The sequence below is a fragment of the Lytechinus pictus genome, unplaced genomic scaffold (genome assembly GCF_037042905.1).
Source record: "Lytechinus pictus isolate F3 Inbred unplaced genomic scaffold, Lp3.0 scaffold_19, whole genome shotgun sequence".
NCBI classification, from domain to species: Eukaryota; Metazoa; Echinodermata; class Echinoidea; order Temnopleuroida; family Toxopneustidae; genus Lytechinus; species Lytechinus pictus.
In genome coordinates this window covers 4,075,219-4,095,554 of record NW_026974140.1, presented here as the reverse complement: position 1 = coordinate 4,095,554, position 20,336 = coordinate 4,075,219, and the positions used below count along the sequence as shown (strand labels likewise).

At 36.2% G+C, this 20,336-nt stretch overlaps 1 protein-coding gene across 1 annotated transcript in view; it reads right to left on the bottom strand.

The window, feature by feature from the left end:
- The window catches only part of LOC129261188 (uncharacterized), a 38,797-nt gene that overhangs the window by 7,639 nt on the left and 10,822 nt on the right, over positions 1 to 20,336 (bottom strand). Inside the window, exons 5-13 of the mRNA XM_064114566.1 lie at positions 19,676 to 19,771; positions 11,940 to 12,089; positions 10,038 to 10,182; positions 9,525 to 9,730; positions 8,824 to 8,970; positions 6,860 to 6,943; positions 6,158 to 6,374; positions 5,320 to 5,528; positions 988 to 4,566 (exon numbers count right to left, since the gene is read on the bottom strand). Coding sequence (XP_063970636.1) covers positions 988 to 4,566; positions 5,320 to 5,528; positions 6,158 to 6,374; positions 6,860 to 6,943; positions 8,824 to 8,970; positions 9,525 to 9,730; positions 10,038 to 10,182; positions 11,940 to 12,089; positions 19,676 to 19,771 — 4,833 coding nt within the window. The remainder of the gene's footprint in view (positions 1 to 987; positions 4,567 to 5,319; positions 5,529 to 6,157; positions 6,375 to 6,859; positions 6,944 to 8,823; positions 8,971 to 9,524; positions 9,731 to 10,037; positions 10,183 to 11,939; positions 12,090 to 19,675; positions 19,772 to 20,336) is intronic.

Genomic DNA, 20,336 nt, shown 5'->3' with positions numbered 1-20,336 from the left:
GATGTATTATTCTTTGAATGGAAAACAATGCTGCAATATTTTCACTATAAAATAGCCAAGTAATTCATCTTTGTTACATATTCCATGCTTCATGCATGCATGTATCCAGCTTTGTTGAATGAGTAAAGATTATGGTACAGTAAATCTGACTAATTAGGGGCATGTTTCTCTCTTTCATGCAAATGTTCCAGTGTAATGTCATACCTATTCGAATGAAGCAACATGCATGTCAATTTAGTAAATAGGTTACACTTCAGATAATTCCTAATTTTCTCTTAACTTCTGTTGTTTTTTTAATTCCGATTGGCTCAGTAAAGGAACTGTTTGGACCCTTTGCACAACCTAAAAATAAAGGTTAACTTTACCATCAATGGAAAATAAATCATAGAATCAATGATTCCATGGGAGTTACCATTAATTAGCAGAGAAATTCATTTTATGCCAAAGGGCCCAGACTCCTAGACTCAATGAGTTACATGTAAGTACCAGAGCATTCATTCTGGTACTACATTAATGTACATGCTCCAATTTGTGATGAAATATTATAACAAGTCCAGATAATACAAGAAAAAGACTACAGTCATGCAGAACAAAACTGAAAGCTAAATTGTATATTGGCCACTAAGGTTATCTTAACTTGCATAGATCGAGATACATATACTGGAGCATGCAAACAACATCATACTTGCACCAAGGTAGTGATCATGCACTCTGGGGGAAAGTGGTATTGGATTGAAGTACATGCTTAAATTTTGATGGTAAAATCCAACAGGAATTCATAATTTTTCATTATATAAAAAATTAAAGTAACGCTCCTGGCAAACACCTTAGTTTGGTTGGTGGAAGTGTACAAAATAACTTCAAAGAATCTGCCTGGTACTAAATTTCTGGATGAGTTTTAAAAAAGAATTTATTGATAGGTGCTGCAACAAGATGCATCAAGGAGAGACCATGGCAGGCAAGCAAAGAGATGTTGGAATAGCGTGCCTGTTTCCTGGAGAGTCTTGGGCTGTTCCGAGGGCTGGTGCAGGGGCTGCGGGAGGCAGAGCGAGCTAGGGTGGTGCTGGTGGATGTGGTAGGGGTACTGGTAGTGGTGGAATTGATGCGAGAGGGGTTACAGGAGCGCAGTGGATCCCAAGGGAGGGTATTTGATTTGTGTCCATTGATAGGTAGCGCAGGGGAGCTTTGTCTGTTTCTTGAGGGGGAACAACTACGGGACCTGACAGCCTTTTGCTTGCCATCATCCAACAGGGAATCTGAACGAAATGAGTTGCTACGGGATGTTCCCTGAGATTTCTCTTCTTGCTGTGTGACTTGGGATTGAGGAGTATCCTGAGGACCATTAATGACAACTGATGCCCGATTCTGAGACCAGAAGGAATTGAGGTTTCTCAGATGCCGTTCAAGAGTTGGACTGATGACCCTACTGGACACTTTTCTGTTATTCGCACAAGATAAGGTATTGGGACTGTTTGCCTTGCGGTAATTAGGAGGACTAATGCTCTCTGTATGCTTCTGCTGGAAGATGAGTGATGCAGTGGGACAACTGGATTTACGGTCTTGGTTCCTCAACCGGTTCAAATCCTCTTGAGCAGATTCATCAAGGGAGGCAGCACGACGCTCTACCATGGGGCTTTTCAAGGTTTCCTGGATCACCTGTCTACATCCCTGTGCCCTGACCTTTGACCTTTCATCTCTATTCCTTGCAACTCTTGCATATTGATCAATGTGAGGTTGACCTTTGACCTCTTCCTCCTCTTCTTCAACAACAGCATTACAGATATCAGAAAGCCTCTCAGGGCAACTCATATCCCGCTTTGGACCTATGGACATAGACTTAGACTTCACATCGGTTATATCAAGGCTATATGGGGGACTCTTTATCTTTCTATAATCCAGGCTCTGGGACTGCTTGAGGATACCATGAGCTGGCCTTTTCTTGATGAGGCTATCAGTTCTTGGACTAATTGGAGGGCCTATTCTTGTGCTATACATGCCTTCCAGCAAACTAAGATCAGGAATTGACGTTGCTCTCTTCTCTTCAAGCACGTTTCGTGCACTGGTTGATGATTTTCCAATGTGAAAGCTTGAGCTCACTTTCCTTTCCCTCTTTTGGTTGGTTAAACAGAAAGTTGTTTTCTTTTTGCTACATTTTCTTTTTGACCCCTGCTTAGAAATTCCCCTTGAAAGGGATGGCATATCATCTTGGCTAGGAGATGTGTCATCATCAATCGTTTCGTTGGATGATTTTTCAATCATCATTTCTGTCTGTAGCCCATTTGGTATTGCAATGCCACAGTCTTTACCATTCTGTAACAACTCCTGTACCTTATTTTCATTTTGATTATCGTCCGATGCCTCTTTATCCTTTAGCCCAGAAATGCAAGCACTTACTCTATCCTCCTGACCGAGTATAGGAGCACTAAATTTTTGCTCAAGACTCTTTCTCGAATCGAGGAACCTCAACTTTCGAAGAGCTTTATCTTCCTCTGATTGGTGATCATCACCTAGAGTACTATCCCTGTGTGTTATGGTTTCCTTTTCAGATCCATTTTTACAAGTTGTTCCATTCACAGCTAGTGTTATGACTCCCTCTGAACTCTGCGGGTGAAACTCTTGTTCTCGAATGTCTTGTTTCTGCATTTTGTGTTTGAGTGCTCCTAGTGCCTGCACGTCTTGTCCATTAACATAATTCCTGCAATCATCTTGCTCAGTATCGTCTTGTTTGGTTGGGTCTTGTCCAAATGAGTCCTGGCTGTTATGTTCTTTGTTAAGTTGATATTGCCTATGCTGTCCTTGTCTACGCTGGCCTTGACTTGTTTCCCCGTTTATTACTTGTTTTGTAGAGAATGGGTCTTGTACCACTTGATCTTTTTCAATACGATTCTGTTTTATTTGGTCCCTTTTTACAATGCAATTTGCAGTTTGGTCTTGTCGTTTTTTATTTTGTTCATGAGGCCCTTCTCTGTGCAGATTAGTTTCACGTTTTTCTTGTTTCTTATGGACTGCTCTACATAGGTCTTCTTGGTGTACCGTTTCTTGATTATTAGAATTCTGTCTTTGCTGAACTGTACGCACATGATGTTCTGTTCGTGGATCTGTTCTGCAAGGAGTATTTCTATGATGATTGATGTTAAGTTCTTGTAGATGAGGGTCTAGTCCTTGCAGATCATGTCTAAGTTGTTCTTGTCTTTGCTGATTGAGTCTGTTCATTTCCTTCATGTGCATGGCCTGTCGTTGCGGGTCTCGTCTTACAGGGTCCTGTCTTAGCTGATTTTGTCTGTTTAATTCTTGAACTTTCATCCCTCGTTGCTGCAGATCTTGTCTATGTGCGTTCTGCATTCGCTGATTGTGTCTGTTCAATTCTTGTATGTGCATGCCACACTGTGGCAGGTCCTTTCCATGGTCTTTTCTTTCCTGTATCTGATGATTTTGTCTTTGAGGATTCTGTTTTTTAAGATCTTGCATTTGAGGGTCATGTCTAAGAGGTTCTTTACTGTTACAGTCTTGTTTGTAGAAATCTTGTCTTTGGGGACTTGCTACTCTTGGGTCCCGTCTTTGAGGGTCTTGTTTCTGAAGGCTTCGCATTTGTAAGTCTTGTATGCTTGGGTCCTGTCTTTGATGTTCTTTCCGGCGTGGATCTTCCCTGTGATGAGCTTGTCCAGGTGGCGTTTGTCTATGCAAATCTTGAGTGCATTGGTTATGTCTTTGTGTTTGAAATTGCTGTCTATGTTGATCAGGTCTTTGCAACTCATAATAAGTATGATCAGGAAGGGGTGATTTGGGTCTACAACGACAAGGCTGGGCCTCTTTACAATCCCAACAGGACTTTGCACGGGTCAAAGTCTGGCTCTTCTTGATTTGTTCTGCAGACACTTCATACTGGATGAAACCACCACATTGATTCATGTTGCTATTAAGGGAAGGGCTCTTGGTCCGGTCCAAGGCACCAACTGAAAGCTGCAGGTTATGTGGTGGGGCACAGGGATGTTGGACACCATTAGCTTTGAGAACATTGTCATCAGTTGATTGGATACGGAACCACTTATTGTGCGTTCCCCTTTCAACCGGGTCACGTCTTGGTTCAGGAAGAGGAGGACGATTACGCGCTGACTGAATGCATTCTTTACACTGTGGATCAGACGGAGATTTACGGGATGGACCTACTAATTTTCGCTGCCGTTTGCTCTGAACTTGAGCCTCGCGTGAGGAAACGCCATTTTGTTTAAGACCAGCAAGGACACGGGGGGTTCCCTTCTTAGGCGCTTTTTTGTATTCTATCTTCTTACCCTTCTTGAAGGACCTCACAACTGAATTACGATTGGCCTTTCGAGCAGCAATCGGATGTTTTGGGGATGAACGTTGTTGGGAGCGACGGGAATGAGGAGGGGCCCTACCAGGGAAAAAGGATCTAGGGGAGGGCCTAATCTGTCTCTCTGCATAACTATCTTCTGAGGAATAAGTGTAACTAGAATCATTGGACCAGCAATGGGCATCATCTATTACAATAGAGGGGACACATCTGTGCTGTCTGTACTTTGGCCTGGACCTAGATTTTGATTTGGACTTGGACTGGAGTGGGTGGAAAGATAGGTAACAAAGAAGATACAAATATATAGACTTCAAACAACTTGCTAAGCTACAGTAACTACTGCTATAGTATCTAAAATACATCTTATGGACTCCTGACATTCAAATATTAAGATAATTATTTCATTATACTTTTCATGTTGGTATTAATTAGCAATAACAAATTGCACCATCAACAATCTGTAACAGCAAGGACCTATTAACTTAAAGTGAAAATTAAGTGTACATTTCGTCAGTCAACCTTCTAAAACAGAGCCAAAAATCTTATCAAACTTAATAGTATCATAACAAACACTAATATCTACTACAACATATGAAAATGTTTATTGATGAATTCATTTTAAAAGCTAGGAGCAAAATATTGATAGACAATCAACTTTAACACAATAAAGTGGATAAAATTTAGGTGTAATGAATCACAGAAAATTTTGCAGAAATTACCCCCATTTTTTCAAATACTTGAAGAGTGGGTTATTGCCAAAATGAAGTTGTTTTCAATATTTGTTTTGATTTGCAATTTCATCATGTTGATTCTTATCATTTTGTTAAGCTTGCAATATCAGTCCTGGTTGCATGCCATCTTGTGTGTTATCAATAAACCAATTTTATTCAAATCAAAATTACTCTGACCTAATTAGGATCTAACCTAGTTCTACATCTTCCCTAAAAAAAAGAAAAATTTTGATCCAAGATAAAAATCATTAGATAGATGAATAAAGATGATCTTACATCACTTGAACCCTGTCTAGACTCAGAGTCCAGTTCCTCAACAAGCAATGATGGAAAGACACCAATCCTTCCATTGATTTCGCCTTCCCAGAAACCATCATCGATTCCATTCTCATCCCGTCTAAGCAGCTTGAAGACTGTTCCCTCCACAAATGACAATTCCTCATGGCAGCCACCAGCGTAGTCATACAAAGCTCTCACCATACAAACTACATCAAATAGAGTAATTCTAATTAATAATTGTTGTATGTAAGGTACCAAAATTCTATTTTCTTGCCTTTAATTCTAGATTAAATGAAATAAATAATTGTGAAATGATTAGAATTTGGGATATCCTTCTTTTCTCTCTTATTGCATACTCAAAAACATTACAGACTTGGAAGAGGTATCAATAATCCCAGCTTTACTTGAGTGTTGCACGATTACCATAAATCTTTATACTTCAAATGGATTTTACAATCCTGATAAAATCATTAGGATTTAATTTTTTCGTCAGTCTTCGATAAGTTACAGTCTTTTGTGTTTTCAATGACAGTAAAGATCACCTTGTGTCGCTTGATGACGGTTCATGAATGACAACTTCATTATACTTTCTACACTTGGTTTCACAAGTAAAAGATTTTTAATCTTTTTTCTGTTGTCTCAAATTTAATCTCAACTACATGTAACGCTTTCTTACAACCCAAAACCATCTCTCTAGATACCCATTACTTCCTATCAGAATTCTCACAAAATGTAGTTTCTTGCAAAATAATTTTCCCCCAAAGTATAATCTATATGATTTCAACAACAAATAAACAATGTCAAAAAAAATTGTCCGGAGCACCGGTTAACTTACTTGCAGGTCTTCCAGAGTCTTCCCCAGTTCCTTGGACACCCATAACAGCCTGTACTTCGTAATCCACTGAAGATTGCGATGAAGCATGCCCAAGCTCCTGACCAGACTGCTGCCCTCCATCTCCCTTGGGTGACTGCAGAGTGAAGGAGAGCCGTTGCTTCTCAATCTCAATATAGTTCTCTGGCACATATCCTGTATCACCATGTTGGTTTCTTGCCTGCACAAAAGACCAGTCATTGCAATTTTTATATCATTTTTTTTTACTTGGTATAATAGTCAGTAAAGATAACAACGTTCCTTTTAAACCTTTTCCATGTCTCATAACTTTCAAGCTACAGTGTTGTCCTAAAAAAACTAATGGTAGAGGTGCTGTGGGATCAGTGAAGAAGTACTCAGACTTTGAAATACAAGGCCAAGGGTTTAAATCCCACTGCAGCACTGATGTCAGTGTTCTACATTTGCCACACCCCCAATCCTACTGTACATGAGCATTGGATATGCATGAGAATGTTGAGCACCAGTTAGTCTGGCGGCTTGCTTCTCGGTTATGCCTACTATAAATATGCTTGCTCATAGTACTGGGAAAGTATTTTGACCAGAGACAATTCAGTTCCAGACTCTCAATTCACTTATGAAATCAAGGGCAGTTTAAAGTAACATGTATAGGTGAATTCATGTTAATTAATCTAGAGATAGCCTTACCTTGAGCCAGCCATCTCCTTCTGATTCTTCAATAAGTTCCAAGACATCATGTTCCCTGATAGTCAGCTCATCATCTCGCTGTGCCTAGAGAAGGTATTAACATTTCACGGTGAATTTATTTCATGGTTAAGAGAGTTTGCTTCACCAAGTTCTTCAAAAAGCTCCAACAAGCTTATTCAAAACAAATAAATACAACAACTGTAATCATGCTGCTAAACATCTTTTCAAATGACAGTTAGTGTCACTGAAACACTAATTAATGCACACTGAGACATAATTGATAAGTATATATTCTACAAGAGCAGAATATCAACATATATAAACATTTCATTTTATGAAGATTAGAGATTTCCTTAATCTTACTTATTTTGTTTCCATCACAAATATGAATAGAAGAGGGATATCAATTTTACCCGGTGAACATAGGTCTTTCTACAATAATCATTTAACTAGCACATCAATGATGTGGAGCTCATCCGGCATCTCGCAACAAAATTTAACACAATTTTAATTTCAGCCCAGTTGACACTGTAGTGAATTATATTGGTGACATAAATTGAGGATATATAATTGAAATTGATGAAGAAATGACATCGAAGCATTTTCTGTGATCTATGAATAAATTTCATATAAATTAATCATAAACAATTTTCTCGTTAAAATTTCTTAACTCTGTGTAGAACCTTGGTGAACTCATGTACATGTAGCTCTCAGATGGAACAAAAAAATAATCAAAATCAATCAACAAATAAATAAGTATTTTTTGTGAGTTTTGAAAATATATGAATAAATTAGCATATTTAATGCGTTTGAAAATTCTGTGTTGAAATTTTGTATCACCACCTCGAGCTATCATATAAAGCAAACAAAATTAAAATTGATCAACAAATGAAGAAGAAAAAACATTTTTTGTAATTTATGAATAAATTTTGCATAAATTAGCATAAATAATTTTCTAGACAAAATTTCAAAATATTGTGTAGAAGTTTGGTGAACCTCATGCAGCTCTACCAGATTGAAGAAAAAAAATCAAAATCGGTCAACAAATAATGAAGAGGCATTTTCTGTGATTTATGAATAGATTTTGCATAAATTAGCATAAATGATTTTCTACTGAAAATTTCAAAATTCTGTGTAGAAGTTTGGTGAACCTCATGAAGTTCTACCAGATGGAAGAAAAAAAAATCAAAATCGGTCAACAAGTAAAGAAGAAGCATTTTATGTTAATTTTTACAAATATGCATAAATTAGCATATTTAATGAGTTTCAAAATTCTGTGTAGAAGTTTTGAATCCCCCACCTAATGCTAGATCATATAAAGCAAATGGAATTGAAATCAGACTTGAAATGAAGAAGAAGAAGCATTAAAAAATTCAGTCAACAAATAAAGAGGCATTTTCTGTGATGTATGAATTTTGCATAAATTAGCATAAATAATTTTCTACTCCAAATTTAAAAATTCTGTATAGAGTTTGGTGAACCTCATGAAGCTATACCAGATGCAAGAAAAAAAATCAAAATCGGTCAACAAATAAAGTAGAAGCATTTTATGTGAATTTTTAAAAAATATGCATAAATTAATTTCGCATAAATTAGCATAAAAATTGTTCTAGTCAAAATTCTGTGTAGAAGTTTGGTGAACCTTATGAAGCTCTACCAGATGGAAGCAAAAAACTCAAAATCGGTCCACAAATAAAGAAGAATTTTTTGTGAATTTTGAAAAATGCGCATAAATTATCATATTTAATAAATTTCAAAATTCTGTGTAGAAGTTTTGAATCCCCCACCTAGTGCTATCATATAAAGCAAACAGAATTGAAATCGGACTTGAAATGGCGAAGAAGAAGCATTTTGAAATTGTGGACGGACGACAGACGACGGATGCCACGCCACGGCATAAGCTCATCTGGCCCTTCGGGCCAGATGAGCTAAAAGTAATTTTGTAGAACTGATTTCTGACTTACTGTGTAATCAAAGATGGCTGTGCATTTGGTTGGGTTTTTGCTGCTGATGGAATGTCCGCTCGAACCCTGACTAATCTGATCATCGTAAGAATGTTCAAACTCATCTACAGAATCAAAACTTGTGATGCTATAAGAATGAAGCTCACGCTAGAAAATAAATAAATAAAAGATGATCCAGAAAACTTGATATAACAAACGAAAATATCATGTGTAAATTACGCCCCATTGATCCTTGAATAAGTCTTGATTTATTTGAATAGTCAAACTCTCCATCAAATCAAGGTGAATGATACTTTGTTTATAACCAGAGCTGAAAGATACACCACTTATTAATTTTCTCTATTAAGCATGACATAATGTTCGCTACACACGGAGGTTACTAGGGAGGGGTGCTGGTGACTTTTACATGAAGAAAAGTTAACTGCTGTTATTTTCTCCTCCAAATCAAAATCTCAGACCTTTGAAAAATTACCTCAAAGAAGATATTATAATAAACTACACAGAAATAATGTGACCAATTAATCATATGTATGTAATTTTCAAAAATCTTTTTAATACTGCAATAACATATTGAGAAGTTTGTTCATGAATAAAAAAAAGATAAAGAGCCATCTATCAAACTGCACCTTTCTTGCACAAAACATGAATATAAAAAGTCTTCATCCATTTATCAACAGCAATGACGACGACAATATTCTTACCACATGTGGTGCATGTTGCCTTTGGTCATCATCAACATCATCGCCATCATCAAACTCCTCATGGCTTGTTTCATAGTGTTGTTGCTCTACTAATGAATGTTGTTGTTCCTGTTGAGAATGTTGCTGTTGGAGCATGGTTTGGGCTTCGATTTCAGCTTCCTTGGCCATCGCTTCGTAAGCACTGTTCAGCCATTCCTCAACATCAACTGCAATGCAATAAAAGATATAGGCTTTTATAATATTTCCTCCCTTGTAATTGTTTTATTTACAGAAAACAATGATTCATTGTTCATTCAATTTTGTTTTGTCTCTACTTTCAATACAAGATAATATCATGTCACACAATAAAAGAGTCTTAGAAATTGTGTTATGAATCATTTTGAAATTTAAATGTTCCTTAACAAATTTGGATTTTCACATGAATGAATGAATCTACCACATTCCCCATCTTTACACTTGTTTTTATTTTTTTTACAAGGCTATTTTCAGTTGATCATTTTGCTTCAGACTTACTTCCTGCATTCCTCATAACATCCAGTTTGGCCTCTGCTTTTGATTTATTAGTTTCTGCTTTCCTTCTGGTTTCTCTCAAGGTATCCAGCTTGACCTCTGGATCTTTGTCCTGTGAGAACCCACTGTCTGAAGAATTATCAGAACCCTGTAAAAATGGAGATACAAGCATGGAAGACAGTCAAAAGTTGGTTAAATTACTGGTCTACACTCACTTGGTCTACTATCCATTTTTTTCTCATCCCAAATGGTCTGATCCTAATTTGCCTACGAATATATAACAGTTCATCTACTACCCATTTGGTCTAATTGCCCTTTAGCATATTTACCACTTTGGCTATACCCAGATCATCTAATATCCATCAGGTCTAATGCCAGTTACTTGATTAGATTAACTGTTTATGAATCAAATTTTAATTTGTCAAAGTGCAAAATAATAAAGAAGAAAACATGGGAATTCTGTTATCTGGGCAATCGACTGAATGACAGTTAGACCAAGTGAGTATTAGACCAAGTGATGGTTGGACCAAATTGCTACTAGACCTAATCAACCATGGACCAAGTTGGTTTAGCCATTATGGTATTAGATGACCTGAGAATTAGACTACCTGCTTGTAGACAAAGTGGATACCAACAGAAAGGTAACCCCTTGGCAATGTATCAATGACTAACTTGAACAGGAATGTCACTGATCTTTTGAAAGCATGAAGGGTTTCCTTTTTTGTGTGATGGTTGGTTTCTGCTTTCATGCAAGCTCCCCTAAGGGTATATAGATCTGTCTTAGGAGACTTGACTCTGATGATCTGTCAGAGCCTTGTGACAAGAAGAAAATAGCAAGACAAAGACAGAGGAAAGGAAAGATGGTAAGGAGGAGAGACAACAACAGATGCAAGAGAGATATGAAGTGAGAAAAAAGTAGGAAGATAAGGAAAGAGAGAGAGAGAGAGAAGATTAAGAAGTGGGTGAAGAATAAGAAGTAACAATTTGACCTGAAGACAAATTGTCAATTTCGGTCAGAAAAAAATATTATTTTCTGATTCCAAATCTGAGAAAAGAACTGAGAATAGCAGAATAACAGAGGGAAAAGATATTCTTCATCTGAGCTTCACCACTTTTTTTTCAAGACTTTCAGTCAATGGAGAGTCTCCTAGGGTAAGACAGTGAGTTCACCATGAGGAAATGAGTGGAATATACAGTATATACCTACATGCATATCATTTTCATATTAAGAATATATTGATAAGCTTCATCAAATCATGACAATCCTATGATCCTTTAAACTACAGAAATAATTATAAAAAAGAAGAAAAAAAATTATTTGAATAAATAGAACTTCCAAACTAATATTCTCAATTCATAGGTGAGAATCAAACATGATCAAGTCTTGAATAAAGGATGATAATAACCAAACCACTTTTCAAGTGCATTTGAATAATGAGTTTCATTCTCACTTTTGATTCGGAACTAAGACTTGAAACAGTACTTATAAATCATTTTACACAATGTACATGTACTTGAAAAAAAAAAATCCTTAAATCACCTAAAACTATAAACAGTCCGGCAGGCTACAGAAAAGCATCTTCCTAGATACACAAACATGATTCATATCCTTACAAAATTTTTATCCTTGGAAAGAGGCATATATTACTTGAAAAATCTTGATAAAAATGGTGCAGGGTACAGAGAAAATAACCTGCCCACACATTAACACTATGTTCAAATACTTGTCAGGACCTCATGTGTATTGAAGACCACTCTGATGCAATGTAACACATGCACTGACCAGGCCTCTGCAACATGACATGTACAAAGGGGGATGAACAGGACCTGATTACCAGACAATGTCAAGGTGGATTATCACTCCAAATGATTCGGATTTTGACCTTATAGAAAGGATGCACTAACCCTGAGTTGGTTAAGATATGGTTGGCACCCTTCCATCTGTCTGGTAAGGGTTCCTATGCGGTTGGATTCCTTGGCCACCTGGGTAGCCCATCGTCTGGCTTCTCTCTCTAGGTAGAGGGATTCCGTATTGTCCATGATTAAGTTTGACACCTGGATATACAAGATGAAACACAAATAGAAATTAAGACAATGTTACTATCAAGGTCCATTTTAATTTTCCCCCAAAACTTTTAATTTGTACAATAAAACTCACACTTCTTGTGACTTTTTTAAACTGTAAGACATCATTTTTTAAAGCAAAAAATATAAAAGCAAATACTGTTGTCGTTGTTCAGTCGCGATGAAAATTATACCATCAGAAACTTTTAATTATAATAACTGTTATTATACAGATAAGTAACAATTTCATTTATACAAAATAGAAATAAAACATGTGAAATCAGATAAAGTGTGAGAAGGAAAAGAAAAGAAGGATATGTTTTTATTCAACACTTTTCTTGATCCATCCAATTTATATTTCATTGAATATCTACAAGAATATTAGAAAATAGTTTGAAAAGCAAATTTTTTTCTTCATACCTAGGCATCACATGGAATCTGTACCTTGTGTCTCAAGGCTAATCAATATAATCACAGATTAACTTTTTATATGGTATACACATTCCTAAGCAGACAAGAGTGCATATCATTTGATAACTTGACAGAGAGAGAGAGATAAGGGGGAGAAGAACAAATAGTCAGCAATAAGTATTGCCCAAGACAGGGAATAAGAGTTATAGGCCTACTGTTTAAAATGCTAAACATTTGTTTTTAATTCAGTAACCAGTAAATAAGGTGACATAACATTGTAATAGATACAACGTCCTTCATGCGCACAGTCCAAAGGCCATATCCTATGGTCTTTAATTATCGAGATAAAGGGTATGGCAAGCCCTTTTAATAATAATAATAGGCATTTATATAGTGCCATCTATCCAGAAATATTCTATTCCGAGGCGGGATGTTATTATCATTATTACCCCAGCTTTAGTTCGAGCTGCCTTTCAGTGCTCATGCATTCAAGGAATTAATCCTGCCGGGAACCCATTCACCTTACCTGGGTTGAGTGCAGCACAATGTGGATAAATTTCTTGCTGAAGGAAATTATGCCATGGCTGGGATTCAAACCCACGACCCTCTGTTTCAAAGTCAGAAGACTAATCCACTGGGCCACAATGCTCTATACTTTTAACATTCATTCCTGTAGCGAGTGAAAACTTACTATTGTTTAGTCTAGCAAGGGCTTTATCAGTAGAGTAACAGTCCATCAAAAATAGATTTTGATAAATTTGTTATAAATTCTCTTGATCACAGTTCTAATTCAAAATTTATTTAATTTTTTTCACCCTCAATATCTGATTAAAAAAACAATGGACAATTTATTTTGCAGAGACATTGTGTGTATTTTCTGTGCATGAGAATTCTGTTTTCCCCCAAACACAACAAACTCAATGACAAATTTGCTCCTTATATCTCACAAAAACTTGCTGTTGATAAATTGCTTTGTTTCATGAGTGGATAGTTAAATTGACCCTTGTCCAAATGTAAATAGACTAGTATAGAGTATCATAAACAGGGTCCCTGGGAATATCCTGCAATTACTAAGATCTACTATTTATTCAGCAGTCAACTGGTAAATTAAATCTTCCAACAGAAGATTGTCAAACTCCTACTGACTATGAAATAATGTACACATCATCCAGGTTAATTGGTAACCCAGGTAGGTTAGATATCCTTCTCGATTTAATTCCTTAAATGAATAATGAGAAATTTTCTAGCCAAAATATCCTGATTAATGTACCCATTTATTATCATTTTAAAACAAATTGTGAATTTGAATATTTATGTCAGGTAAGATTTCAATTTTTCTATTTGAATCGTATGGATCCTCATTTGCTGAATTTCATCGTATGGATCCTCATTTGCTGAATTTCATCATTCACTGAAGTTTGATCATTTATTAATGTATCAACTAACATACTACATGAACGATCAGATGAATTTGTACAACTGAAATATGTCTAAATTAGCAAATACAACACACTATCTATTGTTTCAATTTTTTTGTTTCATTTGAGGGATTATACCTGACTTTCATCAAGAAATCAATGTGGAATTACTTTATCAGGAATCTGTCATGAAGATTGTGATCATTTCCATTTTGTGAGGAAATGACAAAGTCTAAACAATCCTGTCTATCTCGGTTCTTTTCCTGTCTACATGTATGTTTATAAAGCTTAGAAACCAGGAGTACAACTAAGTTGTACTGTCCACTGAAAGAACTTCTTTCCCTTAGATGACACTAGGCCGTCTGCACCATCCCGAATTTTCAAATTAGTGCGCTATTTCTGATCTGGCAAATTATCCCGATCTGAACAATCTCGAGATTATTTGCAATGGAGACGCAATTATCGCGCTAGTTCGTACGATTAATCTCGAGATTGCATTCCAAGTCAACTTGGGATTATTTGCAAAATAGCGCACTATTTTACGAATTATCGCGCTTATTCGTAGGTTCACGGCGTCAGACCATAAAGCATTGATGCCTCGCTCGAGCAGGAATCGCTCTTCTTGCGATGGTGGAGACGGGGTTTCCTGAATCTCGAGATTAATCGCGAAGAGGGCCAATCGGGCTAAAATCTCGAGATTGAGCAAACTCGGGATGGTGCAGCACCGCCTACTGACAAAAAATTATGTACACCTGTATGTATTATCAATAACAAATTAATCTCTAGCCAATCAAATTGCATAATTTTAGTAGCTTACAACAGTAGCTTGTAACTTGTCATTGGTAACATGTTTATGAAATATGGCACATAGAGCAATGAAGAGACAATTCATTAATTTTATTGCTCTTTCGCACAATTATATGTAATGTTTTGACTTCTAAGTATGTGGGTGTATGTTGTATATTTTTTTGAGGGGGGGGGGAGCCTTGACCACAAATACAAAACGAAGACAAGAAAATAAAATATTCCTAAAATCTATGACAAAGTCAATACCTAATTTCCTTCAGGTATATCCGATCAAATATACATGACACAGATAATTTTCCTTTTTATTTCCTTTGAAAGAAGTATGGATTGAGGAGACAGATTGTCAAAGTTTAAATATGACCTATGAGCTCTTCCATTACATGTATGTACTCATCCTTCCTGTTTTAACCCATATGTAAGCAGTAGGCAAGAATTTAGGTTGGGTGATTTATGAGATCTGAGAATTTGATAACTGTGACATTTAGGAAGGCAAACAAAGACACTTTGGAGACATATGATTGTGAGAATGAATTTTGTTGACCATAAAAAATGACTTGAGAAAAAATATATGGCATTTGGTCATTGAAGAGTAAAAGGTGATTAATATGCTTTTCACATTGCATTTCCTTAACCCCAAACTATCATTAACCCCATACTATCTTTTTTCGGATTCACACTGTCTTTCTTAACCCCATACTATCTGCTTAGCCGGGGTTAACGCCTTAACAGCCGGCGTTAAGGCGTTGACAGCCGGGGTTAAGGCGTTAACCCCGGCTATCCCACAGCTCATGAATATTGATGATTTTACCATACAGAGCGTAATTAACGTATTATTTCGACTTCTGTGATTGGCTATTGCTTAGCCCCACTTTTCCTTAGCCCAGTTTCGTTTCACACTGCATCTTTTAGCACCGCAACTGTGGTGCTAGCACCACAATAAGCCGGCTAACCCTGCTTTTTTGCAGGGCCAGATAGTACCGTACTATTTACCGTGCTAGCCCACTTTGCTAAAACGTAGTGTGAAAAACGAAGTGGGCTAAGCTTAACCCCGGAAAATTGGTGGGGCTAAGGCCCCCCTTAGCCCCACCAATTTCCCGGGGTTAAGGAAAAAAAGGACAGTGTGAAAAGCATATCATTCTTTTCTCAAAGGGGTGTTGCTAAATGTGTATTTCTTATCACTTTACTGGCTTTTCCTCTATCTCTATAGTAGCCTTTAAATATTGCAAAAAAAAAATCATAATCTTCTTTAATACATGGCACGCGTTCCACAGGTCTCAGAAAAAAATAGTTGATACTAGTATACCAAACATCGAAGTAGAAAAAATGAAAGATTAACATTATGTCCTCTAAGTTTACAAATCTCAAAATAATAAACAAACTGACCTATTTATTATCAACTTCTCTTCAGGGGAATGAAAATGAAGTGTATATTGGAACTTATCCCACCTTGCTATTTCACAGAGAGAGAGATATGCACATGTATCCAACAGGAAAATGATTCACTTATAAGCAAGCAATGTACAGGGTGTTTGGCAAATATTGTGATATATCTTTTCTCTTGATCTTGGCAGGATCTTATAATAGTTTTCATGCTTATCTACATTTACAATAGAATATTGGATAGTCAAAGATCTTTAGAAATTCCACTGGCCCGGAGACCAGTTGATGACTACTTGACAACTCATGTCTCCTCTAGATACAGCAATGTCTCCATGTCGTGAATGCGACATCTCTTGGGGACTAGTTGTCAGAGTCTCAAAAGAGCGACATGTTCATTTAAAGATTTTTTAAAAATCTTCAGCAGGTCTTGGGTGACATGATTGACATCTCCACAATATCCCCATCAAGTTTCATTGCAGAGACATCTGTAATGATGACCTGCTTGAAACCAAGGAGATTTTATGATAGCTGTAAAGAGTCCAAAAGACCACTTGGTAAACAATACTTTGACATTGCACAAAATGTTGACCAACTTTCTGGTAATGTAGAGGTCTAGAGGAGTGATAAACTTTACATGTGAGTGTTCTTTAATCAGGGATATCCTTTCATCTCCATGTCAAAAGTATTCAAATTACCCCTCTCCTTAATCATCTATTTTGACTTTCTAAAGTCAAGAATGTATAAAGCATAATCGTTTCTAAATCATCCACAGTCAAAGCATATTTCATTGGTCAAGTATAACTACAAGTTTCTCAGTATAACGTGGAACTTCTCCAATTAACAAACCGTAGCCATCCGTCTCACTCAACACCTCCTCCTCCTTTTCTCTTCCCAAGCTCCACCTTCTCCAAACAATACCTCCATACCCCTTTCTTTCTATAAACTATTTCACCTAACCCTCTGCTTCCTGCCCTTGTGATAAACATAACTTGGTAACCATGGCAACATCTATTGACCTACTTCCTGTCGGCACCACAGCAGACAGTCTTTGGAGATAGTTTGCTGCCAAATCAGGAATACTCGACCCAATGGCAACAAGTTTCTTCCACTGCCATGGAACTATAAATACAAGAGCCATTGGTTCCCGCTAGCTATGGGATATGACTGATTTGGCAAATATGACAGGATTTATGCTCAATCTGGCACAGACTTAGCCACTAGGAATATGATAAAGGGGTTTAGTGGTTAGACAGAATGTAGGAAAGGAACCATCACACATCATCTGACTGCGAGATCTAAAATGGTAATGCAACAAACATTTCTGAAGTCTTGCAGATAAACTCCAGTTATGTCAATAATCGCAGCATGAATTGTAATGGGTACGAACTAAAAACCATCAAGTGTTTCTATGTATTAATAAATATGTGCCAAATGATGCTCAGTCACTAACAAATAATGAAGGCAATCTATCACAAGATGGCTCTTTTCTAAAGGTTACATAACACATGCCTATGGAATCACTTATTTGGAGTTATTCAGCACTTCTCAGTTTAAGCTGGTTTGTTAGATCATATCTGTTTTCGAATTACTTTATTTTACTTGTTTTATGTTTGGCTTATATAAACTTGCTGATGATGATATGTTAACAATTCAACTTCGATTCCAACATTCTCATTAACCTTTCGCTCTCTGCAACTTCCTAAATATGGCTTAAAACTTTAAATATCTTGAAAGTGACACTACGATTTACAGGTCTCATAGTAATAATGTCACTATTAATAGAAGTGTGAAAGATATACTCCTTCATTAAATTACCATTGAAACAGATGCAAAGATCACTTTTCTTTTAAACATGGGACATATGAAAGGCCAGAATTGTCATCCTGTTATTTTCATTTTTTATGTGTTTTATACTTCTTAATCATCTTTTGAAGTGTCACATAATGGTGCCAAATGAATATGAAACTAATTATATTTCAAATAATGTGCTTATTATACAAATTGTACCTATGACGATGTGCGTTAGAGTCATTAACAACTTTGTGACAAATCGCTCGAAAGTCAGTGTTTCATGGTAATTCTTGAGAAAAAAAAGGAAAGAAGGAAAAGAAGATTGAGAAAAATGAGTAGAGACAAAGAAAGAAATGTAAAGAGAATGGGGAACCATAATTAAAGGAGAATGAAACTCTTGGAGCAAGTTAGCTTTTGTGAAAGCAGAAAAATCAAAGAATAAGATCAACAAAAGTTTGAGTAAAATAGGACTAGCAATAGAAGAGTTATGAGCATTTGAATGTCGAGATCACTAATGCTATGGAGATCCTCCCATTGGCAATGCGACCAAGATCTATGATGTCACAGATGAACAACTCTCCCCTTTTGGACACTGAAAATATACCCCAAAACATCTCTTTTTGCTCATTCTAATCATATGACAAACGATTCATCAATGATATAATGTTGTGAAACCTCTGTACTTGTCCTCTCATAAAGAGAACACCTCACCTTGTGATAGACTCTATAAAAGTGAGAATATAAGTGAAATAAGTACTAAAGTAATGAGGGAGTTGTACGTGTGTGACATCACAGATCTTGGTCGCATTGCCAATGGGAGTATCTACATGGCATTAGTGATCTCAATATTCCAATGCTCATAACTTTCTTATTATTCATTCAATCTTCCTCAAACTTTCAACGATATGTTTCTTTGATTTTTCTCTTTGATATGGATTCAGCTGGTTTCAAGGGTTTCATTCTCCTTTAAGGAAAAACAAACCACCACAATGCAGTATAGGAGAAGAGGATGAACACAATAATTCTAAAAAATAGAGAATAGCAGAAAGGTGGAAAATAAGATGTAAAGAAAGTGAAAAAAGAGAAGGATAGACAGATAATAGATATTATTAAAGGAGAATGAAACTCTTGGAGCAAGTTAGCTTTTGTGAAAGCAGAAAAATCAAAGAATAAGATCAACAAAAGTTTGAGTAAAATAGGACTAGCAATAGAAGAGTTATGAGCATTTGAATGTCGAGATCACTAATGCTATGGAGATCCTCCTATTGGCAATGCGACCAAGATCTATGATGTCACTGATGAACAACTCTTCCCTTTTGGACACTGAAAATATACCCCAAAACATTTCTTTTTGCTCATTCTAATCATATGACAAACGATTCATCAATGATATAATGTTGTGAAACCTCTGTACTTGTCCTTTCATGTAAAGAGAACACCTCACCTTGTGATAGACTCTATAAAAGTGAGAATATAAGTGACATTAGTACTAAAGTAATGAGGGAGTTGTACGTGTGTGACATCACAGATCTTGGTCGCATTGCCAATGAGAGGATCTACATGGCATTAGTGATCTCGACATTCAAATGCTCATAACTTTCTTATTATTCATTCAATCTTCCTCAAACTTTCAACAATATGTTTCTTTGATTTTTCTCTTTGATATGGATTCAGCTGGTTTCAAGGGTTTCATTCTCCTTTAAGTAAAGGTATATGAATCACAAAATTACATAAAATAAAAGGGATTTTTAATTTTATATTTATAATCACCTCATCATTCTCAACTGGATCATAAACATACTGGACAATGTCCGTGAAGATGGGATTCTCTTTCAAAAACTTCTGTTGCTGATGACATCTCTTTATCTAAAAAAAAAATAATAATTGAGATATATCACAATAAATTACATACATCTTTAATTGTTTATATTCACTAAATACTTGCCTCCCACCATCTTTTGTATTTAATCATGATTTATTAGAATGCTGATTTTTGTTTCATTTGAAAAGTGCAAATATCAATCGAGCAATTTTATACACAGTATGAATTGTACATGCTTTAGCACAAACTTAGTTCAAATTATTGTTCAAGGGTAGATCCCAAACTGATTTTGATTTCTGTACTGGATGCACCTTACTGGGATGTTTTTTTTTTCTTCTTCCTGTTACTAATAAAAAATCCATAATTTATAAACCTTTGCCCATTAGCAAATAATGAAATATACACTGTGCAATTTAAGACAATTCAGATACATTTGCTGCAGTTCATATAAATGACTATAAAAACAAAGTACATATGCAATTATCCCATTTACATATATGCATCACTCAAAGAAACAACAAACATAACATATTCACTAAAATGTTTAGCTTTTGTGCATCTGATGAGCATATCAATTCTGGCACAAATTAATTTTTTACAAAGTTCAAG